The sequence below is a fragment of the Saccopteryx leptura genome, chromosome 1 (genome assembly GCF_036850995.1).
Source record: "Saccopteryx leptura isolate mSacLep1 chromosome 1, mSacLep1_pri_phased_curated, whole genome shotgun sequence".
Taxonomy (NCBI): domain Eukaryota; kingdom Metazoa; phylum Chordata; class Mammalia; order Chiroptera; family Emballonuridae; genus Saccopteryx; species Saccopteryx leptura.
Genome location: NC_089503.1, coordinates 241,942,447 through 241,967,829, shown reverse-complemented (window position 1 = coordinate 241,967,829; position 25,383 = coordinate 241,942,447). Strand labels below are relative to the sequence as shown.

The 25,383-nt window shown below is 40.6% G+C and overlaps 1 protein-coding gene across 3 annotated transcripts in view; it reads right to left on the bottom strand.

The window, feature by feature from the left end:
• FBXO16 (F-box protein 16) overlaps nt 1-25,383 on the bottom strand; it is a 61,845-nt gene that overhangs the window by 26,639 nt on the left and 9,823 nt on the right. For all 3 annotated transcript variants that reach the window (XM_066388523.1, XM_066388513.1, XM_066388532.1), the window contains exons 3-4: nt 16,289-16,324; nt 4,269-4,475 (exon numbers count right to left, since the gene is read on the bottom strand). In XM_066388523.1, coding sequence (XP_066244620.1) covers nt 4,269-4,475; nt 16,289-16,324 — 243 coding nt within the window. The remainder of the gene's footprint in view (nt 1-4,268; nt 4,476-16,288; nt 16,325-25,383) is intronic.

Below are 25,383 nucleotides of genomic sequence, written 5' to 3'. Positions count from 1 at the left end.
CGACCTCAGCATTTCCAGGTCGACGCTTTATCCACTGCGCCACCACAGGTCAGGCCAGAATGATTTTCTTTACATTTTAATTCAGACTTAGAATCTGAGTTAACATATATTTATAGAGAACCTATTAATCATCCACGTAGCAACCTAAGGAAGTAAATATAAGTATTACTCTCATATTGCAAATGAGAAAACTGAGGGTCAAGTAGACTTTGGAATTTCCTAAAGGTTTCTGAATTTCATGTGAAAGTTATATGAGAGTTATAGAAACACAGGTCCGCATATTGTTTACTCTTTTCATGATATGCATCTGTCTTCTCTCCATTCTTATAATTTAACTAAATATAAATTTTATAAACAGAACGCAAATACTGATACTATATTGTGTGTTTTGCATAGCCTTTAAGATTCCATACAGCACAAAGTATTTATCCTATATATTTCATTTCCATTGCATTATGGTCAATCTACACATCCAGCATAAAGGAGAGATGACTCTATGTGTAATACCAGTATTAGAATTTATTCCAAATATTGAATAAGTCTTACTAGAAACTAGGATCAAATTCATATAGAAAGTTGAGAATAGAGGTCTGTCTGTGTCTTAGCTGTAAGAATTGCAAAGATGGCTTGGTCTGTGGTGGCGCAATGGATAAAGCGTCAACCTGGAATGCTGAGGTTGCTGGTTTGAAACCCTGGGTTTGCCTCTTCAAGGCACATACAACAAGCAATCAATGAACAACTAAAGTGAAGTAACTATCACTTGATACTTCTTGCTCTCTTTCTCTCTCTCTCTCTCTCTGTAAAATCAATAAATAAAATCTTTATTAAAAAAAAAAAGAATTGCAAAGATGACTACTAACCTTCAAACCCAGATTTCATCCTTGGAAAACTGGCCTCTTTTTCAAGATTAACTGATTAATAATTTTGAACACCAGAAAAAAAGAACCAAAAAACCTAGAACATTATAATGGGCTTACTATTCATACAACCATTCCTCTATCACCTCTCTCCTTCCCTCCATCTGATCACCATGTATTGAGTTCCTGCTATGTTTAGCACTGTTTTATGTTCTGGACATGAGACAGGCAGGAGAGAGGAGGGCACAATTAGAAGAAATAAGAGGTTCAGGGTTGGAAGAAGAAAAACATCTAGAGCAGGGGTTGGGAACCTATGGCTCGCGAGCCAGATGTGGCTCTTTTGATGGCTGCATCTGGCTTGCAGACAAATCTTTAATAAAAAAAAAATGTTAAAAATATAAAACATTCTCATGTATTACAATCCATTCATTTCCTACCGGTAGCTCATGTTCATGGTTGCGGGTGGCTGGAGCCAATCACAGCTGTCCTCTGGGACAACACCAAATTTTTATTGGATAATGTGTAAGGTACACGGATCGTTGTATGGCTTTCACGGAATTACATTTTAAAATATGTGGCGTTCATGGCTCTCTCAGCCAAAAAGTTTCCTGACCCCTGGTCTAGAGGATCTGATAGAGCCCCCCATCCCACCCCTGCAAGCAGGAACAAAAATCACATCTACTTTGTCCAACCCAGACTGAAACAACACCAACCTTACTCCCTATATGGTTAATTCACACAGAATTCAATGGAGAGGTGGGGTTTTAGAGGAAGGGGATGGGGAGGAAATTGTCTGAATTCTCATTCTTTTCCTCCTTTTCCTTAGATCTTATTTAGACCTGGGTATTTAAGCTGGTTTTTACCCCCAGGGTAAATAAGGTTGTGTATGTTTTGTTTTTGCTCTTCAGTGTTTCTGAGGGGCTTTTTTAAGGAAGAAGAATGAGGAGAATTGAAGGATAGAGAGGAGCTTTCAAAACTATAAACGCCACCCCCTTATATCTTTCAAACAGCTCAAAGTCCATTTCAGTACAATGAATTTGTTTACTTTAAATCTAGATGAAGAATAACTATCTGTGTCTCCCTGACAGTCAGTATTGGGAATAAATATAACATCAAAATTTTGCAAGATTGTCATATAGTGCCCATAGGTAATAGAAATAGCTATTTCAAATAACATTTCCCTTGAATGATAACACTCTCACGTGGAAAACTTGGAAACTTCTGAGAAGTTTAAAGAAAATACGCATAACGCAATCAAAGATGACCATTATTAACAACAGGCAGGGCTCTTCTCTTTCTTATCTTTTTTAAGGCAAGTATGAAAGAAAACTGGAAAACTATATATAATTTCAAATTGTGCTTTCTTCATTTTATATATCATAAGTATCTCTGTTCTTCCAAATCATGTTTTCTAATAGCTGCATAATAATTCATCATACAGCTATATAATACTGTCCGACTACTGAACATTTAGGATGCTATGCTCTATTTAAAACTATTTCATTTCTAGAATAAATAATAAATGTACATTAATACTAAATTCAAAGATCTAGCGGGTACACAGGACAAAGGAAGTCTCTCTCTCACCCCCGTCCTCTAGTCACTCGTTTCCTTCCTAGATGTAACCACTGCTACCAGCCAGACCTATATTAACAGATATGTATGTATTCTTTTATCTCTCCAAAATGGTAGGACAATTCTGTACCTTTACTTTTTTCACTGATGATACATCTTTTTCACTGATGATACATTTTGCATTGCAATTTATAATGGTGGACATTTTCATTGTTTCCAAACTGTTGCTATTACAAACACTGTTGTAACATCCTTACACAGACATAATTTTGCATATGTTGAAGTATACCCATCAGACAAATTCTAAGAAGTGGATCTGCTGGGTCAAAGGGAATCTTTACTTTAAATTATAATACAAATTGTTCTCTGTGGTGGTTTTGCCAATTTATCTACAAACCATTTATGAAAGTGCTTGTTTCTTCACATTCTCACCAATATAGAATATTATTTAAAATTTTTAACAGTCAATCTGAATCAAGAAGAAGGCATGCCATAGTGAGACTGAGCATATTATACATTTTAGAAACATCTACATTTCTTTCTGTGAACTACTTGTTCATTTCCTTTGCTCATTTTTCTGTTGGGTTGCTGGTCTTTTTTTTTCTTTCTTAATATAGATTTATAGGAGTTCTTGAAAAAATAAGGATATTAGCCATTCATTGGCAATATGTGTTTTCTCTGTTTGGATTTATTTATGATACTTTTTTATAGAGAAAATTTTAATATTTATAGGCACAATTTAAAATGTAGCTTTCTTATAAATATATATTATAATTAATATATATAATGAATAAGGCAAGAATTTAAATTGTATATTTTCTTTTATGGTTTCTGGTTATAGAATACTCACAAAGACCTCCTTTCCTACATTTTCTTTGAGTACTTTAATGGCTTCCTTTGATTTCATATCAATCTTTTATCCTACTAGAAAAAAATTTTTCCAGATAGCTACCCAATTTTCCCAACACCATTTATTAACTAATTCGTCTTTCTTACTGAATTCATTTTCTTAATTTTAAAAATGAAAGTTAACATTTTGCACATGCATGAATGCATGCCAAACAGGACATTTCTGGTGTTACTAGACTCTATGAAAAGACTCACATAAATGACTACCAGTTTTATAGCTAAAGTAATTTAATTACACTTAATCAACCATGGAATTACTTGTAGGCAAATAACGGTCAGTTCCTTTTCCAAATCTGTGAATGCGTTTGCTCACTATAAACTCTTCTGGTCTCATATTCTTTTGTATATCTCATTAGCACCTTATTTTGAGCTTTTCTATTTATGAATGGCCTGCACTGTAAATTTAGTATTTTATTGTAGTTGTATGCTTTGCAATTTAAGACTATCCTGCTGACGAACCATTTCTCCTATGGGTGCTCATCCCACCAACTAGCTAATTTTTTGCATGTGGACATTAATGACATCTTACACTCCCCCACACACCTTTTGAGCACTAAATACAGAGTTAAACACAAAGGACATGGGCGAATCCAAACTATGTGGACTAAACCTATTGATCATCTCATCTATTTATTGGTTTAGTGCACAGTAAGTTCTCACTTAACACCATCAATAGGTTCAGCAGCTTTAACTGAAATGACAAATAATGAAACCAGTTTTACCACAGGCTAATTGATATAAACAAGAATTAAGTCACAATGGCATCTCATCGACATTATAACAAAGCATCTCGTCAATATTATAACAAAACAAACTTAAACAAAACAATGTTATATGAGGACCTGTGACATATGCTTCCTCCAACCAAGTTCCAGAGTTTCTAGGCTGTCCTCACAAAATGCCTCTACACTGCTTCTTTGCCTTTACCTGTGCACAACGACAAAGGCTTCGGGGGTCCAGGAAAGAAAAGATGTATAAAGATAGCATCCTGGGCAGCTTGGTAGTAAAATCCAGAGCTTCTGCTGGAATTCTTTCCTGAAGCTTTTGACAGCAGAACTTTTGCTGTGACAGGGAGCAGCGTTCTAACAGGCCCGTCAGGATTCTTCTCCTTTGAGAGTCTGTCCATTTGTCAAACTGTAAAAAGAAAGAAAGAAAAGAAAATGCTCCAGGTTCAATTTGATCTGATACCAGAGATTCATTATGAAGAAGAGATAAAAAATGGCATAGAAAGTGAGTTTGGTAATTTATTCCTCATGAAGAGCAAGTATTTCTTTCACTAATTAGTAAATTCCACATTTTGCCACCCACATGCCCTTTCTAACATTTATATGTGTCAACCTGTGCGAGATCTGAGTGTGTACAGAGTGCGTGTAACCTCAGAACTTGCAGTTAATTAGAACAGTAAGTTGGGAGCTGGCCGTATTCATAAACTGAGAAAACATATATTTATGAAATACAATGTCAAGATAAGGTGCCTGGGCAGCCCCTCTCCTCCCAAAGACTTGTGGATGAGCTCGTAAGTGCCAAACTCAACACCAGAAACAAACTTTTGCATTCATAGGCGGAAATAAGGTATTCCCTGCAAATAACTCTGAGAAGGGGAGTGTATTGGGTCAAAGTCCCACTAACGTGTAAATGACTGAGGTGACTCCAGAGGAAATATCAGTAGAACGACTGTATAAAAAGAATTCCAGAGACAAAAAGTAGATGCTGAGTAATTTGGTACAGACCAAACTTTGGTTGCTTCACAATTTTCCCCAGAGATAACCCTAAATCAGTCCCAAGATCAGTGACTGATTAAACCTAAGAACTTCAGGGTTGACTAAAACCCAGAGAAAAGCTGTAGGGCAGGGGTCGGGAACCTTTTTGGCTGAGAGAGCCATGAACACTGCATATTTTAAAATGTAATTCCGCCCTGGCCGGTTTGCTCAGTGGTAGAGCGTCGGCCTGGCGTGCAGGAGCCCCGGGTTCGATTCCTGGCCAGGGCACACAGGAGAAGCGCCCATCTGCTTCTCCACCCCTCCCCCTCTCCCTCCTCTCTGTCTCTCTCTTCCCCTCCCACAGCCAAGGCTCCATTGGAGCAAAGTTGGCCCAGGCGCTGAGGATGGCTCTATGGCCTCTGCCTCAGGCACTAGAATGGCTCTGGGTACAACAGAGCAACGCCCCAGATGGGCAGAGCATCGCCCCCTGCTGGGCATTCCAGGTGGATCCTGGTCGGGCGCATGCGGGAGTCTGACTGCTTCCCTGTTACCAACTTCAGAAAAATACAAAAAAAAAAAAAATGTAATTCCGTGAGAGCCATGCAATGTCCCGTGTACCTTACAAATTATCCAATAAAAATTTGGTGTTGTCCTGGAGGACAGCTGTGATTGGCTCCAGCCACCCACAACCATGAACATGAGCGGTAGGAAATGAATGGATTATAATACGAGAATGTTTTATATTTTTAACGTTATTATTATTTTTTTAATTAAAGATTTGTCTGCGAGCCAGATGCAGCCATCAAAAGAGCCACATCTGGCTCGCAAGTCATAGGTTCCTGACCCCTGCTCTATGGAAACACCTACCAACTGAATAAGCCACTTTTCCAGAGTCTAAATCTCTTTTGTTCTTTTGTCCATTAGAGAGAACAGGGAAGTTTGGGGCTAGTTGTATTTTTATACTATTGCAGTGGTCCCCAACCCCTGGACCGCAGACCGGTACCGGTCTGTGGGCCATTTGGTACCAGTTCACAGAGAAAGAATAAATAACTTACATTATTTCTGTTTTACTTATATTTAAGTCTAAACGATGTTTTATTTTTAAAAAATGACCAATTCCCTCTGTTACATCCGTCTAAGACTCACTCTTGACGCTTGTCTCGGTCACGTGATACATTTATCTGTCCCACCCTAAAGGCCGGTCCGTGAAAATATTTTCTGACATTAAACCAGTCCGTGGCCCAAAAAAGGTTGGGGACCACTGTACTATTGCATTTTACATATAGCTATTTATTACAGTTATGAAAAAGTAATTAGAATTTTATAATGAACTTTACACACTGACTACCTAAAAAGGCATATAATCTATATAACAATCCAAAAGCAAAAATGTATTTTGGACAAGCCTTATAGTCAACTTCATTGTAGTCATACGATGTAATTTTTTAATTAGTAAGAATTATTGTAATTAAAATTATTCACTATTTAGATCTATTTGATGACCCACCAATCTCACTTGGGAGACTATAATTCAAAAGGGCAAAAAGTCTAAAATGAATAAAAACATAAAAAACTTTAACTTACAAATAAGTGGATAGAGTGGATTCATGTGTGTTTCCTGATTTGTCCTATCCCTGTTTCTGTACAATCCATATCTCCAACTTCTTTCCATTTGTAGTGGATTATTGGAATGGATAGAGAAAAACCAGAACAGAATGGCTAGGGTCAGGGAAAGAACCAGGCCCAGGAGGATGCACTGACCTATAAAATAAAGAGCCACAGGGAAACAGAAGAGCTTTGGGATTTTGGCTTGTTGGGAGTTTGGGGGCTCAGACTGTCATTGCCTGAACAGCAGGTACAGAGTGTGAGACAACTGAAGAATAAAGGAAGGAGATATGAGAAGTATTAAGAGTTGTGAACTGGATTCTCTGTGATTTTTTTCTTTAAGAGACACAATGAAAATTGGAATTTATTTTTTAAATTACTTTGTAGGCAATGTTCTGTGGCTCTGTAGAAACTGAGCTTCATGGGGACACAGAATGGTTACGGTCACAAAACAATTTTTCTGAAATACTATTATCACTGCAAGAAATCAGAAATAACCCAAAATGCCTAACTGTGGGGGATCCGCTAAGCAAACCGTAATACGTATATCAGCCGGAGAAAAGAAAGTGCGGCATTATGGTGATGGTGGATTTGGGAGTGAGACCACTGGGAGTCTCACAATATTCTACTATTTCTAATACTAGAAATAAATTACTAAATTCCAGTTCCACCACTAACAACCTCTCTCAGCCTTAGATTTCTCATTTATACATTAAGAATAATTATATCTACATTGTAGGACTGTTGTGAGGAATAAATAAAATATAGGTGTATAAAATTCTTGATAGGGTGCCTGACTCTCTGTAGACATGGCAGCTATTATAACTATCATAATGAAGTTTAAAATAATAAGTACTGGGTTAAATCAATGTAAAAAGAAAATACATGTAAGCAATTAAGTTAAAAGGCATAATGTTACCATGTTTGTACATTGTCAAGGATGGGGAACACATTGAGAATGGCTGGAGTTTTCTTGTCTACCTTCATTGATGCTCACCTAAAGAGAACGGGCTCAAATTGAAGGAGTGACTTAAAATTAATAAAAAGAGCATCAGGAATATAAAATGATGAGGAAATCTTTCAAAGAAAACACCAAAACATTTTTTTAGAGGCTGAAAAGATGATTAAATTGGTTTCTCATTTCCCTGGTTACAAAGGCCAAAGGTAATTTAAATTTGATTTTGATAGTGTTGTTTGCCTCCAGGCATTTTCCTTTCTAATTGTGTTTGTTTAGGCTAATAGAAAACTAATTTGCATTCTTTGAGCTCCTACCAATTGAAAGTGATGACTCAGAAGAAGGCTTAACAGTTGGGGGAAATCTCTTTGGCATTTGAGGTAATAGGAATAATCCAAATAGTAAGTAATCTATAGAATAGTCAACTGTGCAGGAATTTGGTACACAGAACAGTTAACTGTACAGGAATTTGGTAATCTCTCCCTTCTCTCGCATCATCTCTCAAGTAAAAATACCCATAACACAGTAGCATCAATCTAATGTGTGAGACTGGGGAGCTGCTAGGACAATTTTCCTACCCTGGTCTCATTTGTGGTAACTTGCTTCACAGTTCTTTTTTTTTTTTTAAGATTTTATTTATTCATTTTAGAGAGGGGGGGGGAGGGAAGAGGAGCAGGAAGCATCAACTCCCATATGTGCCTTGACCAGGCAAGCCCAGGGTTTTGAACCAGCAATCTCAGCATTCCAGGTTGATGCTTTAGTCACTAGACCACCACAGGTCAGGCCATCTGTTACATTATATCATGTTAAATGATTTACATTTATATTTTATAATTATTCTAATGCCTTTTTAAAGGGCTTTCTTGACTCAATAGAATTGTGAAAATCCTATTTTTTGGAGTAGTTGGAGTACAAGGATTCTTTTTTTTTTTTTTTTTTTTCATTTTCTTCTCTGAAGCTGGAAACAGGGAGAGACAGTCAGACAGACTCCCGCATGCGCCCGACCGGGATCCACCCGGCACGCCCACCATGGGGCGACGCTCTGCCCACCGGGGGGCGACGCTCTGCCCATCCTGGGCGTCGCCATGCTGCGACCATCCTGGGCATCGCCATATTGCGACCAGAGCCACTCTAGCGCCTGGGGCAGAGGCCACAGAGCCATCCCCAGCGCCCGGGCCATCTTTGCTCCAATGGAGCCCTGGCTGCGGAAGGGGAAGAGAGAGACAGAGAGGAAGGCGCGGCGGAGGGGTGGAGAAGCAAATGGGCGCTTCTCCTATGTGCCCTGGCCGGGAATCGAACCCGGGTCCTCCGCACGCTAGGCCGACGCTCTACCGCTGAGCCAACCGGCCAGGGCCTGGAGTACAAGGATTCTTGCGGCAGTTTCCGGAAGTGAAGACAGCTGCTAGCGATGACGGTCCATTTATAGCACACTGAGTGGCACAGCAAAGTTCCCGGGAAGTGAGGGACAAGATTAAGAGGTAGGCTTGTTATTTTTTTTCTAATTGATTATATTATCTTAATTTGGTGGAGTTTCTGAGTCCTGTTGTCAAAAACTTAATTTCACAATTAAAAGATGAATAAATACATCCTGTCTTAAAAGTTTCAAATAGATATGAATATAATCAAACACGAACATCCTCTTTAAACACCCCTCCCCATCAAATCTCACTCTATTCCCCAGAAATAAGCACTGTTCAGTTGGATGTTTGTGCATTTCTATGCATTTACATACACATATATCCATCAATAGAGAAGCAATTAGATAGGTTAGAGTATACCCATTCTGTGGAATCCTATACAGAAGTTTAAAAAACAAACAAAATACAGCCATAAATATCTTGATATGAAATAAACTCCAAAGGGTATTGTTTTCTCATTCATTCATAGTAGGATGGATATGTGGGGATCTATTTACTCATTTTACTGCCAATACCATTTAGATTACTTCTGATATAACAACAGAACAAAGCAAAACAAAAAACCATGCAATAGCCTAGAACGTGCCTTTTCATGTCCCATGTGAACATTTCTCTAGTATAGTTAAATGGAAGTGGAATTACAGGTTCAAAGAGTATTTGCATTTAAGAATTTAATAGAGCCTGTCAAACTGTCTTTTAAACATCTTTACCATTTTAATATTCTTTCCAACTGTGTTTAAGCATATCCTCCTATTCACCAATGAATCTGAATTTGGATATTATCTGTCTCTCTAATTTCTGCCACATAGACAAAGGGAGGAATTGGGAGTCTCATTGTTTAATTTGTATTTCTCTAATTTTAGTAAAATAGAGCATCTTTTATATGTTTATTGGGCATTTGTATATTTTTGTATATTTCTCATTCTTCTATGGGCCTATTATTCTGTAAAACATTCTGTATTTTTCTTGATTTGTAGGAACTCTTTATATAAGGTCTACTGGATAGTTCTGTCTGTTTTTGGAATAAAACAAAATACAAATTTTTCTTACTGTCAATAAACTTTATTAAATAATATAATTGCCATTATTATTAATGATTTCTTGCCAGCGTGAGGGCAATTTGTATATCCTATTTTTTATTTTTTTTTGTATTTTTCTGAAGCTGGAAACAAGGAGAGACAGTCAGACAGACTCCCGCATGAGCCTGACCAGGATCCACCTGGCACGCCCTCCAGGGGGCGACGCTCTGCCCACCAGGGGGCGATGCTCTGCCCCTCCGGGGCGTCGCTCTGTTGCGACCAGAGCCACTCTAGCGCCTGGGGCAGAGGCCAAGGAGCCATCCCCAGCGCCCGGGCCATCTTTGCTCCAATGGAGCCTCGCTGCAGGAGGGGAAGAGAGAGACAGAAAGGAAGGAGAGGGGGACGGGTGGAGAAGCAGATGGGCGCTTCCCCTGTGTGCCCTGGCCGGGAATCAAACCCGGGACTTCTGCACGCCAGGCCGACGCTCTACCACTGAGCCAACCAGCCAGGGCTTATATCCTATTTTTGAAAAATGTTTTATCTTTTGATGCGAAAAATTGAACCACTGCTTGTTTGATATCTTCTTCATTTTTGAATTTTTTGCCCTTCAGAAAATTTTGTAAGGACAAAAACAAGTGATAGTCGGAGGGTGCTAAGTCTGGGGAATATGGTGGATGTGACAGACATGCTTCTGTAGCATTTCTTCCTTGTTGAAACTTGTAAAAATTACAGTGGCGTAAATGAACTTTATCAGTAGCCATGGGTACACTATCGCTTCACACATAAGACTAACGTGAATCAACTTTGTTTTAGTTAATTTGCTACATCAGTATGTATACATTAAGTGATAAAAATAGAGAGGCACACATGCGCCAAATAAACATGTGCTTACGTGTCGAAACTTGTGATAGAAATGGACAGAACTTTCCGGTAGACCTTATATATCCCAGATATTAATCTTTAGCATGCATTTGCAAAATATTTCCCATTTCTTTCTTGAATTTTAACGTGATTGTTTACAGCAAGTTAAAAGAAACACCATCTATTTTTTTAAATTCTTTATAACATTACTATTATTTCTGTTAACAACACAGAAGCTGAGAAAAATGTGAGATGCTTTCTTTTCAACTAAAAATACTTCTGCTATTCTTTTCTGTTGATTTGGAGGCAATGGTCTTTTCTAACGGATTGAAGGGCAGAGATTTGAGGTAAGGAATTAAGTAGTAGCATGGAACAGTAAAAATTTCTCCAAATTTTTTTACTGTACAGAACATCAGACAGGACCACATGCAAATGCATGAACAAAAATGACAGTCTATGACCAAATAGAAGATAATTTTGGATTATCTATCATTAAATAGGTTTCATATTACATCTTAATCTCACAGTGTCCAGATTGTTTTAAAATGACTTTACTTCTCATACTATATTGAATTTTAAAATCACTATGATCCTTATAATAAAAATCCCAAATACTGCTCTATAAAAAGAAAAATTGGTATGCTTATTTCTTTCTCTTTTTTGGAAAATACATTTCTTATGTTAGCAATCTCTTATGGTGTTCACAAAACACACAAACAAAAAAACCTCTACATGATCTAGTGAATTTAAAGAATAAGTTTGTTTTTGGGCAAAAGAGAAAAAGCAGTATCATTTATTCATTTAAATGGTACTTAGTAACTTTCTGGTAGTACCAAGGAATGTACAACGAAGAGCACGATAGAACTATGTCTGCTGCTCCCTTAGAAAAGTCTACTGCAGAAGATAGATAACTAGTGATCTTTGCAAATGTATACTTCTATTAGCAATGGTATAGAATAAACAAGATCTTTTAAAATATTTGAAGACCTTATGCAGGGTGATATTAAAATTATTTAATAATTGGCAATGCCCTCAACAAATCAAAACAGACAAAAGCTGGTCAGCCACACAAAATACTGGCTGACCATTAGCCCTGGTTATATTAATTTAGGGATTTCCACTAATAGTAAGTGGAATGATAGCTGGTGCAAAAACAGTCATTTCATAAAAGACTCTTTTTAAGTTGTTGGTAACAGATGCAAAGTTAGTTTTGTTTTGTTTTTCCAATTGATTACATTTAGAGAGACAGAGAGAAAAAATGAAGCGTTCATTTGTTGTTCCACTTAGTTGTGCACTCATGGGTTGCTTTCCGTCTATGCCCTGACTGGGGATTGAACCCACAACCTTGTCATTTTAGGATGATGCTCTAACTGACTGAGCTAACCGGCCAGGGCAAAGATAGTTTTTTCAAAACTGAATTTATTAGCCCTGGCCGGTTGGCTCAGCGGTAGAGCGTCGGCCTAGCGTGCGGAGGACCCGGGTTCGATTCCCGGCCAGGGCACACAGGAGAAGCGCCCATTTGCTTCTCCACCCCTCCGCCGCGCTTTCCTCTCTGTCTCTCTCTTCCCCTCCCGCAGCCGAGGCTCCAGTGGAGCAAAGATGGCCCGGGCGCTGGGGATGGCTCTGTGGCCTCTGCCCCAGGCGCTAGAGTGGCTCTGGTCGCAATATGGCGACGCCCAGGATGGGCAGAGCATCGCCCCCTGGTGGGCAGAGCGTCGCCCCCTGGTGGGCGTGCCGGGTGGATCCCGGTCGGGCGCATGCGGGAGTCTGTCTGACTGTCTCTCCCTGTTTCCAGCTTCAGAAAAATGAAAAAAATAAATAAATAAAAAAAATAAAAATAAAAAAATAAAAACTGAATTTATTGGAGTGATATTGCCTCACAAAACCATACAGTTTTCACAGAAACACTTGAGGCCAGAAGGGAATGGCAAGAAATATTCAAAGTAATGCAGAACAAGAACTTACAACCAAGACTTCTGTATCAAGCAAGGCTATCATTTAAAATTGAAGGAGAAATAAAAAGCTTCCCAGACAAAAAAAAAAAAAACTCAAGGAATTCATCACAACCAAACCAATGCTGCAAGAAATGTTAAGGGGCCTGCTGTAGACAGAACAAAGCAGGGGGGGAAAAATCTAGTAAAAGAGGAATGTAGATTTAAAAAATAAAATGGCAATAAACAACTACATATCAATAATAACCTTAAATGTAAATGGATTAAATGCTTCAATCAAAAGACATAGGGTAGCTGAATGGATAAGAAAACAGGACCCATGCATATGCTGTCTACAGGAGACCCACCTCAAAACAAAAGATACACATAGACTGAAAGTAAAGGAATGGAAAAAAATATTTCATGCAAATGGAAATGAAAAAAAAGCTGGGGTAGCAATACTTATATATGACAAAATAAACTTTAAAACAAAGGCTATAGTAAGGGATAAAGAAGGTCACTATATAATGATAAAGGGAGCAATCCAACAGGAAGATATAACCATTATAAATATCTATGCACCTAATATAGGAGCACATAAATATATAAAGCAGACTTTGATGGACATAAAGGGCAAGATTAATAGCAATGCAATAATAGTAGGGGATTTCAATACCCCACTAACATCACTGGATAGATCCTCAAGAAAAAAATTAACAAAGAAACGGCAGACTTAAAGGACACACTAGATCAACTGGATTTAATAGATATCTTCAGAACCTTTCACCCTAAAGCAACAAAATATACCTGTAGTATCCCATTGTACAAATGTACCATAGCTTTTTTTTTTTTTTTTACCATAGCTTTTTATTCACTTGTTACTGATAGACATTTGGGCTGTTTCCAGATCTCGGCTATTGTAAATAATGCTGCAATGAACATAGGGGTGCATATATTCTTTCCAATTAGTGTTTCTAGTTTCTTCAGATATATTTCCAGAAGTGGAATTTCTAGGCTAAAATGCAGTTCCGTTTTCTTTTCTTTTTTTAAGAATTTATTTATTCATTTTAGACAGGAGAGAGAGAGAGAGAGAGAGAGAGAGAGAGAAAGAAAGGTAGGGAGAAGCAGGAAGCATCAACTCCTATATTGACCAGGCAAGCCCAGGGTTTTGTTTTGTTTTGTTTTGTTCTTCCTGAAGTTGGAAATGGGGAGGCAGTCAGACAGACTCCCGCATGCGCCTGACCAGGATCCACCCGGCATGCCCACCAGGGGGCGATGCTCTGCCCATCTGGAGCGTTACTCTGTTGTAACCAGAGCCACTCTAGCACCTGAGGCAGAGTCCACAGAGCCATCCTCAGCGCCCGGGCTAACTTTGCTCCAATGGAGCCTTGGCTGCGAGAGGGGAAGAGAGAGACAGAGAGGAGGGAGAGGGGGAGGGGTGGAGAAGCAGATGGGTGCTTCTCCTGTGTGCCCTGCCGGGAATTGAACCCGGGACTCCTGCACAACCAGGCCGACGCTCTACCGCTGAGCCAACCGGCCAGGGCCAAACCCAAGGTTTTGAACTGGCGACCTCAGTGTTCCAGGTCGACACTTTATCCACTGCACCACCACAGGTCAAGCCTCCATTTTCAATTTTTCTGAAAAAACTCCATACTGTTTTGCCTTTTGCTTACTTTTGCTTTTTAAAATTTTTATAAGATAGGCCCTGGGTGGTTGGCTCAGTGGTAGGGCATTGGCCCGGCGTGTGGAAGTTCCGGGTTCAATTCCCAGTCAGGGCACACAGGAGAAGCGCCCATCTGCTTCTCCACCCCTCCCCCTCTCCTTCCTCTCTGTCTCTCTCTTCCCTTCCCGCAGCCAAGGCTCCACTGGAGCAAAGTTGGCCTGGGCGCTGAGGATGGATGGCTTCTTGGCCTCTGCCTCAGGTGCTAGAATGGCTCCAGCTGCCGCAGAACAACGCACCAGATGGGCTGAGCATCGCCCCCTGGTGGGCATGCTGGGTAGATTCCAGTCGGGCCCATGCAGGAGGCTGTCTGACTGCCTCCCTGCTTCTAATTTAGGAAAAATACAAAAAAAGTTTTTTAATAAAATTATATAACATAAAATTTACCATTTTAACCATTGTTAAGTGTAAAATTTAGTGGCATTAAGTACATTCATATTGTTGTGCAACCATCAGCACTATCCATTGGTAGAACTTTTTCATCCTGTCAAAGTGAAACTTTATATACATTAAACAATAATTCCCCATCCTTTGGTAACCTCTAGTCTCCTTTCTGTCTCTATTAATTGGAATACTCCAGGCACTTCACACAACAATACTGGTCCTTTCATATCTGGCTTATTTCTCTTAGCACAATGCCTTCATGTTGCAGCACGTATCAGAATTTCTTTCTGTTTTAAGGCTGAATGATATTCCATTGTATGGGTATACCACCTTTTGCTTACTCATTCATAAGTTGATGAATATATGGGTGTTTATACTTTTTTGAGTATTATGAATAATGCTGCTATGAACATTCGCGTACAAGTTTTTGCATGGCTGTATGTTTTCAATTCTCCTGGGTGGTAGATACTATTAGATGGGGCTGTAGAGTGATTTGAGGAGTAATAAACATTGCCATGACCTAGGGATGGACAGTGACTGCTGGGACCTGTCTCCTTTGAGGAAAGAGTTAGAAAGTCTTCATTTGTATAAAAAATAGTGGTATCTTGTTAGACAGAAGCATGAAATTGTTACTGTAACAACTAGACACATGTGTATAAGGGTGCATGTGGATGCTAAGTAGCCAAGTGGGTGAACTGTGCTGTTTATCAAGCTATTGTCGCTCAGATCCAAACTCACTTTTCTGCACTCTGCTTTGAGTACAGAGGGTTGTGTCTCTATAAACCGCATTTCTCCTTTGACAGCTGAATCCCTGCTAAATGTTGCCAATGGGGCAGGTGGAATTAGAGGGAAACTGAGGTAGGAGAGCCTTGCTCCTTTGTTTCCTTGCTGTTCCCGGCAGCGTCACTCTAACTCTTCACCCCGGCAGCAGCTGTTGATTGCAGTGTCTAATTTTTTTCACACTCCCAGAACCATCGCAGTTCCTACAGGGCTTGTCCCAGCTCCAGGAGGTCCTCTCTCTGAGCCCCTGAGGTATCAGGAAAGCTGGAAGAAGACGTTACTTTCCTCTGTTGCCATGGCACCTCAGTGTTTCCTTTTTGTCCTTTCTGTTATTCAGTATTTATTTAACCCGTTCTATTTATTAAATTTAATCACATCAGTTAAAATAGCTGGTCTAATTTCTTTTCTCCTGACAACCATAACTGATACAGAAAATACCAGTCAAAAGTTTCAGGCTATGTGCAGTCAAGCAGTCACCACTGATTATCTTACTTCCAAATGGAATTTTTGGGGCTCTACGGTAACATAACATAACATAACATAACATAGAAGTAAGTATATTTTAAGTAGTTACCCATTTTCCAAGCAGGACTCTTCTTTCTTCAAATACCTACAATAAATAAAAAAGAATAGAATAATTTCATAATTCATGGTTCAAAATATCCATTACAAGAAATACCTCATTAAAGTATCAATAAATAAGTATTCTTTTCATCGTGTCAACTGAGTATTAAAAAGATTTCATTCCTGAGACAGTACTTTACTCCTTTTTAACTTGGACAGGTATTTTTTTCTCCGTTTCTGCACGTGGAATAATTCATCTTAAAGAAGTTAAAGGCAAGAAATAAGAAAAGAATGAGCCTGACCAGGCGGTGGTGCAGTGGATAGAGCATCAGACTGGGACACAGAGGACCCAGGTTCGAGACCCTGAGGTTGCCCGCTTGAGCGCGGGCTCATCTGGTTTGAGCATAGCTCACCAGCTTGGACCCAAGGTCGCTGGCTTGAGCAAGGGGTTACTCGGTCTGCTGCAGCTCCACGGACAAGGCACAAATGAGAAAGCAATCAATGAACAACTAAGGTGTTGCAACGAAAAACTGATGATTGATGCTTCTAATCTCTCTCCATTCCTGTCTGTCTGTCCCTATCTCTCTCTCTCTCTGACTCTCTCTCTGTCTCTGTAAAAAAAAAAAAAAAAGAAACTGTAAAGTAAAGTGTTAGAATTTGAAAGGAAATGAAAAAATTAACAAAGAAAAAACAAGAAAATGGAGGCCCTCCCCCTAAATATTTCAGTATCAATAGTTTGAGAACATGTGAAATTTATAAATAAGCAGCTCGGTTGTATTTCAGTGTGTTGTATTTCAGTAGGTATCTATGCACTTATATGTTTATAGGATTAGAAATGTTTCTATGTATACCTCTGGGCTTACAACTCAGTGTTTATCTGTGTCAGTGTGTGTTACATACTATTTAGGACAGAAACCATGTCTTTTGCATCTTTCCACCTCCAGTACAGAGTGTTATATACAGCTTATCGCAGGTACTCATGTATGGATTAAATGAATGTGGCAATGACGGTGACAATGAATATCCTTATGGATATATCGTATTGGTACATGTGAGATATTTACCTATTGGTGTGGGGTGTTTTTCCGAGCATCAGTCATATGTGTATCTGAATGAATGAAAAAGGGAAAACTAATGTGAGAATGTTTGGCTGGGGAGGGAACTATGGAGAGAGGAAGCAAGAGGAAGTAATGAGCAGATGTAAACGTCTCTCTCACTCCCACACATGCACCCTGTCTGCTCTCAAAATTGGAATCATTTTGATGGTTGCCAGATAGGAGGGGGTTGGGGGCATAAGAAAAAAAGGAGAAGGAATTAAGAACTACAAATTGGTTGTTATAGAACAAAATCTGGATTCAAATATTTCTTGAACTCCTCTCCTGTATCTAACCAAATCCGATCAGTCCTGTCTCACGCAAACAGAGTTGTCAGGCCCACTCCTTTTCTGGTGCCCACTGACCTAGCTCCTCCCTACTCCTACTCCATGTGATCTCTGCAGGGTTTGCTATGGGTCTCTGGTTGTGTCTCTCATTTTATCTTCCCATGTAGGTTACAACCACTTTCTCTACATGTTCCAAGGGTTCTGTGGCAGGCCCTCAAAAAACACCTGCTGACTTAACAACAACAAAAAACTTCAAAAGTAGCACTCAAAGAAATCCTAAAGATTTTTTTGCTCAATTTCCTTGTTTTAGAGAGGTCAATCAGAGGCCCAAAGGGGTTACATTTAGAGATTTCTAAAAATTACTGGTTCTTTTTTTTTTTTTTTTTTTTTTTTTACAGGGACAGAGAGAGATAGAGGGATAGACAGGGACAGAGAGAGATGAGAAGCATCAATCATCAGTTTTTCAGTTTTTTGTTACGACACCTTAGTTGTTCATTGATTGCTTTCTCATATGTGCCTTGACCGCGGGCCTTCAGCAGACCAAATAAGCCCTTGCTCGAGCCAGCGACCTTGGGTCCAAGCTGGTGAGCTTTTTTTTGCTCAAGCCAGATGAGCCCACGCTCAAGCTGGCAACCTCAAGGACTCGAACCTGGGTCCTCCACATCCCAGTCCGACGCTCTATCCACTGCGCTACCACCAGGTCAGGCAAATCACTAGTTCTTAACTATCTGTTCAGTTCAACTCTGTACTTGGTTGCTCACTAGAACCTTGGCCTTCTCTATCCTTCCAGTCCAACATGCTTTGGCCTTACAGCAGGAGAAGAAAGGGTTAGGTCCTAAGACTGCAATCGCCTTTCAAAAGAGAATGGGAAGACCACCATGGTGGCTGATGACAACATGGAGCATTGGAAACAAAAGGGGCACTAACTTGAAAGGGTGAGGAGAATCAGTAAGAAATAGCAGAGAGAGAGTAGGGTAGAAGGTGGGGAGTATTATCCAGGCTGAAACAGTAGCTTTTAGAGTGCCAACCACCAAGGCTAAGCAGGGTCCAAGTGATAATGGAAAAAATAAAATGGAAGAAAGATTGCTCAGAGAGTCACTTAAAATAGACTCAGGAGGCTGTTAGGGAAGTGGGGCCTATGGACATCTTGTGCCTCAATTCTCAGGGCTGCATTTAAGTTGCTAAACTTACCTCAAGGCTGCGCCATAAACATCCTGGAGCCACAGGCATCCTGGAACAACTGTTACATGGGCACATATGGACTTCACTTCCTTCCTTGTCGTTTCTGCCTCCCTCATTTGCATATTAGAACTAACCAATTCCTGTTAACCTAGCCAGCCGTCCTTCATTTGCATGAAAGAATTACATTTTGTGGTCTTTGCCTTTATAACCCTGCTTTCCTTGCTCTCTGCAGAGTTGCCACCTGAATCTGTGTCTATCGGATTGCAATTCTTTTGTTCAAATAAATGTTTTTTTGTTCAGGAATGTTATTCAGGCTAAAACCATAGTCTTTAAAGGGCTATTTAATGATCAAGTTTAAACAGGGCCCAAGCAAATCCAGTTTTTTATCCAAAGGCATCTAGACCCAAGTAGAAACTGACAGGAGTGAAGGGGGTGGGAAAACACTAAACAAGCTCAGATCTGGTTCTAACTACCCTTGACAAGAAATATAATTTAGGACAAATTATTTAATTGTCAGGTCTTAGGTCAAGAGTCTCGTGTTCTCTAGTTTGGAGCAAGTCTTCATTTCTAAGATTTGTAATCATCTTACAGAGCTGGAAAACAAAGTATAGATTCCAAATGGAAATGTTAAAATGGATCTTCTTTCTTTGCAGAATGTTTATAACACTGTTTCCTCAGAGCCTGCTGTTAAATCAAAATCCTACCCTGTTATTTTAGTCTAGAGACACTACAGTTACATATTTCACTATGTGACATCTTTACAGTGTACGAGTAAGACGTTTAGGGGCTTCTAAATGATGATTGAGTGATGGTAATGAGATGCTTTTTCTCAGAACACCCTTTTTACATGTACTGTACTATATCTGTGAACCATGCTCGAAAAGAAATGTTGGCCACTTTCAATTCAAATACTAGATGGCCAAGAAATACATATACTTTTAAAACATTCCTCCTCTCAAAAGTCACAATGTGCTTATGCTGCTACTGCTGGTTTTTTTTGTTTCTTTGTTTTTGTTTTTAGATATCTGAAATTCAGTTCAATCATTCTTTTTAAAGCCTTCAATAAAAAGTTAAAATCCTGTGACTCACAGCCTGGCCAATTGGCTCAGTGGTAGAGCATCATCAGCTTGGCATGTGGATGCCCCAGGTTCAATTTCCGGACAGGACACACAGGAGAAGCACCCATCTGCTTCTTCCCCTGGCCCCTCCTTCTCTCTATCTCTTCTCACCCCCCTCCTGCAGCCATGGCTCAATTGGAATAAGTTGGCCCCAGACACTGAGGATGGCTCTATGGCCTTTGCCTCAAGCACTAAGAAGAACTTGGTTGCTGAGCAATGGAACAATGCCCCAGATGGGCAGAGTATTCACCACATAGTGGGCTTGCCAGGTGGATCCCAGTCAGGAGGCATGCAGGAGTCTGTCTCTGCCTCCCCTTCTCTCACTGAATAAAAATAAATAAATACATAAATAAATGAAAATCTTGTGACTCTTATTTTAATCAGGAATAGTTATATGTTTCACATTTTACTATAGAAGATTAAAACAAAAACAAAAAAACACAGGACCTCAAAATTACACCGATCATTGATGACAAAGGCCATTTTAGAAATATAGATAACCCCTTGAAATTACTGTATAAACACCATCAGACAAGCTGTATCTTTGGCATCCACTTTTAATCCCTTTCACACAGTCAGAATGTTAGAGCTGAAAGGGACCTTCAACGTCATCTTATCCAATCTACCCATTTCATAAAGGAGTATAGTAAAGACCTGAGAAGGTAAGTGGCTTACTCTAGTCACGTGGAAAACTATTGGTATGGTTGATCTGGAAACAAAATGTTCAATTTCCAGAGTTATTGTTCTTTGTTTACTTGTATTTATATTTATTTAATTGTTTTAAAATTTGAAATTTGATTGCACTTTTTATTTTTTTTATTTTTTCTTTTTTTCTTTTTTCTTTCAGAGAGATGAGAAGCATCAATCATCAGTTTTTCGTTGCAACACTTTAGTTTTCATTGATTGCCTTCTCATATGTGCCTTGACCTGTGGGCCTTCAGAAGACCGAGTAACCCCTTGCTCGAGCCAGTGACCTTGGGTCCAAGCTGGTGAGCCCTGCTCAAACCAGACGAGCCCACACTCAAGCTGGTGACCTCGGGGTCTCAAACCTGGGTCCTCTGCATCCCAGTCCGATGCTCCACCTACTGCACCACCACCCAGTCAGGCTGATTGCACTTTTTAAAAAAAATTTTTTTTCTTAAGTGAGAAGCGGGGAGGCAGAGAGACAGACTCCTGCATGCATCCCGATCGGGATCCACCTGGAAAGCCCTCTACGGGGCAATGCTCTGCCCATCTGGGGCTGTTGCTCCGTTGCTTGGCAGCTGAGCTATTTTAGCACCTGAGGCAAGGCCATGGAGCCATCCTCAGTATCTGGGGCCAAGCTGCTCCAACCGAGCCATGGCTACAGGAGGGAAAGAGAGAAAGGAGAGAAGGAGGGGTGGAAAAGCAGATGGTCGCTTCTCCTGTGTGCCCCAACCGGAATCGAACCTGGGACATCCTCATGCCAGGCTGATGCTCTACCACCGAGCCAACCAGCCAGGGCTGATTGTACTTTTAAAGTATAAAACTGAAAGCCGTCTTCTAACAGGACCATTTCCCCAATGTCATCCAATGAGTTGGATGAAACCACTATTAATAGCTTGATATATGCAAGCACAAGCTCTTGATATATGTGTGTGTCTGTCTATTTACATTTATACACATGCAGAGATTTTAAAAAATAACTTTACTCCAAACTAGAACTTAACTAAACCAAAAAGTAATTTGTTGGAATAAAATGGGAAGGCTGAACAACAAAATAAATATTACCTCTAAAAGTTATCATTCAATTCAACAAAAAGCTGGTCAAGAACCAAGCTAAGACAATGCAACGCTTGCTGTAACATACTGCCTAGAACCCCCTCCCCCAGAACTGAAGGATTTATTTATTCCCCCACCTGCTGAGAGTGCTGCTGGCTAGCAGCCAGGAGCTTGAGAGATCTGCCTTGTCCAGGATCTTCAGGGTGGCTACAGTGTCAGTGCAGGATTTACTGAGAGTGAACCACAGCCCAGCTTCTTCCTCTGCCCCAAACATGTCCCCTCCCCTCTCTGCCCTTCCTCTCCCCAGTGCTGATCCCCAGAGCCCTCCCAATGAGCACCCTACAGGCACTCTCAGAGACTGCTTTTCTAGCCACCCAATCGACAACAAGTCATAGGCAATTAAGAGACTTTTTTCTCCCTAGTTCCTAAATTGCTTAAGACTTCAAATTTTTCTAAGAAAATTTCTGAAATTCAAGGTATCCAATGAATACATATTTCAATACAAGTCACTTTTTCACACATGTGCAAACCTTCTCCATTCTATAGAAAAACAGATTTCAAAACTAAACACTAACATGCAGGATGTGGGGGGGGGGGGGGGACAGAGAAGCTGTTATATAAACTGTTGCAGAGCTAAGAGTGTTGCAAACAGGTGAACTGTTGCACTGAATAACAAAGACTTTCAATAGACCTGTGCTGTTCATGGCTAGCTGAAGGCTGATTTCTCTCTCTCTCTCCCTCTGTCTTTTCTTTTGTCTCTCCTGGTCCCTCCTTTTCTATTTCTTTTTTCTTTCTTTCACAAAGTAAGAGGAGGGGAGATGGAGAGACAGACTCCCACATACACCCTGACCAGGATCCACCCAGCAACTTGCCCATCCTCCATAGGGCCAATGCTCTTCACATCTGGGGCCATGCTCACAACCAAGCTATTTTTAGTGCTTAAGGCAGAGGCTTCAGGAGCCATCCTCAGCACCCAAGCCAATGCACTCAAACTAATCGAACCATGGCTGTGGAAGGGGAAGAGAGAGAGAGAAGGGGCATGGGGAGGAGTGGAGAAGCAGATGGCTGCTTCTGTATGTCCTGACCAGGAATTGAACCCGGGACTTCCACAAGCCAGGCCGATGCTCTACCACTGAGCCAACCAGCCAGGGCCCCTTTTCTACTCTGACTTTCCTTTCTTTTATCATTTTCCTTTTCAGTCTCTCTCTCCCTTTCACTTCTCATTCATTCTGATCACTAAGTTGGCTCCTCTGTCTCCCTCCTCAGATTGCTCATTTCACATTGGAAAAGCAGAAACAGGAAAGTAGGAAGCAGGAGGGGTCAGGATCGGTGCTCCAGCTTTCCCAGATAGATGAACACGTCTGTTAGGTTCAGAGAGGCAAAGCATCAAATCCAGGCTAAGGAAGGAGGGATGCAGAGACAAGAAGATGAGAGTCTGTGGAGGGAGGGCCCAGGGCAACTCCGTGTCATGTGTTTCAGGAATAATATCAGGCACTGCGGACAGAGCGAAAAGAGAGAATCTCAACTCTTCACACATTAGAGCTGAGCAGCAAAGTCAGTAAAAAGTGATGATAGCAAAGAAAAGCAAGCAGGAGGAGGTGTCCCAGAGAAAACGATGTTCGAGTTGACTTTTCTAGAAGGCAGTGAGGAGAGCATGTGCAAAGGCGTGAAGGTGTAAGAGAGATGGCTCATCTGGGGCCACTTAGCTGGCCTGGCTATAGGATGAGAGGAAGCAGAGGCAGGGGTTGGGACTGGGACGCTGGCCGAAGTCAGTTCATGAAGGGTCCTCAATGCTACGCGTGGCAGTTTGGAATTGACCCTTCCGAGCAGGGCCTGATATTGGTTTTCCATTATAGAATTAGATTAGGGTTTTAGAAATATCATTCCGGGATCAACACAGAGGGTGGATTGGTGCTGGTGGGGGCAGTGAAACCTATGAGGGGTTACTACACTGCCCCAGGAAAAGGGCGATGAGGCTGTGAACTGAGAATGTGGAGTTGGAGATCTGTAGGTGGATGGAGAAAAGGACCCTAGATAAAGAGCTCCAGGAGGAAGTCTCCTAGAACTTGAAAATGAATTGGATATGGAGGTGAGAGGGTGCCGGCAGACGCTCCTCCCGGGGCCTCTCACACTCCTAAATGTCTTGGAATACCAAGTATGCAAGGCCTTGACCACCATTTCTCCCAGCTTTGTTTGCAGCAAGGCAACCTTAAGCAATGAGGTACTGTCCCCCTTTTGGACCAAGAGCAAGCTTGTTTACTGCTTACAATAAAAGCAGTGGATTCTCTGGGCTCATAGTTCCTTAGCTATGACACAAGCCCACGGTGTGTGTAGCATTTATCTGAACCCTCTGCATCACACCTGTTGGACAAAGAGGTGTGCAAGGAGAAGCAAGAAAAACATGATGTTCATGCTGTTTTCTGCACCGTGAATAGTAAAGGTCTTTGTCTCTCACCCAAGAATCTTGTGTCTTTTATTGCAAAACTGTAGTGGCTTCTATGCCATAAGTAACAGGATAAGTTATTAGTTTGTAAATTGGGGGAAACCAAATTCCAGACCCCACAGAGAGAAGGAAGATGTCTGGCTTAAATGAGTTGATGTGAAGTGGGGCTTGGTGTTCCACCGGAGGAAGGAACTAGTATGTAGAAGCAAGATAATGAGGTCAGTTTTACTGATGCTGATTTTACTGCCAACTATGTGTGGTCTTTGTCATAGGTACAGTTGACCCTTGAACAACGAGGAAATTAGGGACGCTGACCTCCTGCACAGTCAAAAATCCATATATAAGCGCACAGTTCAGACATGTGTTGATCAAGGGTCAGCTGTATTGACAATAGGAGCTCACAGACCTGTGGGTGAATTCTGTCTCTACCTAAAGAAGAAACAGAAATACCCAGAAGGTGGCCAATCTCATATCCCAGCATGATACTCAGCTCCCCACCCATGCAATCCTTTGTTGGGTGTAGTCCACTAGTGCCTCCTCAGTATGCAGCGTGGAATTAAATTCTTAGAAGAACCTGAATTATGTGAGTAATGGGATGAAATTTATTCATTTTATTTATTTGGTTAAATATATAGCATTATCTAGTTACTGCAACTCTCGCAAAAGAATCTGTTTTCTTGGGAACTCCTTATAGAGCACCCTCTCCTCTCTCATTCTTGGTGGTTCCAGCAGAGAACCAGTGACAGAGAAGAAAGGCATTTGGAACCAGAGAGGAGCAGTGACCAGAGGAAAGAAAAATCTAAGAAAGACATTTTCCTTGAAGGTAGGGGCTCTGTGTCTATTGCCAGCCTTGCTCTCATAGCAAGGGCTCAATAAAAAATATTGGAAAAAATCCTTATTTTTTTTTATCCATTATATTATACAATATTAAACAATTGCTGTTCATATTTTAAAAAAGTTTTTATTTATTGATTTTCTGGGTCAGGGAGCTGGGTTGCTTCCCTTTAATTGTTCACTGAACACTTGTTGTATACTGTTTATATTTTGATAACCAAACTTTCGATATTTTGGGGGGGGAGAAGAGGGGAGACTCCCACATGTGCCCCAACCAGGATCCACCTAGCAACCCCACCTGGAGCTGATGCTCAAGTACCAAGCTATTTTAGCACCTGTGGCTAACATGCTCAGACCAACTGAGCTATCTTCAGTGCCCAGGACTGACACTTGAACCAACTAAGCCA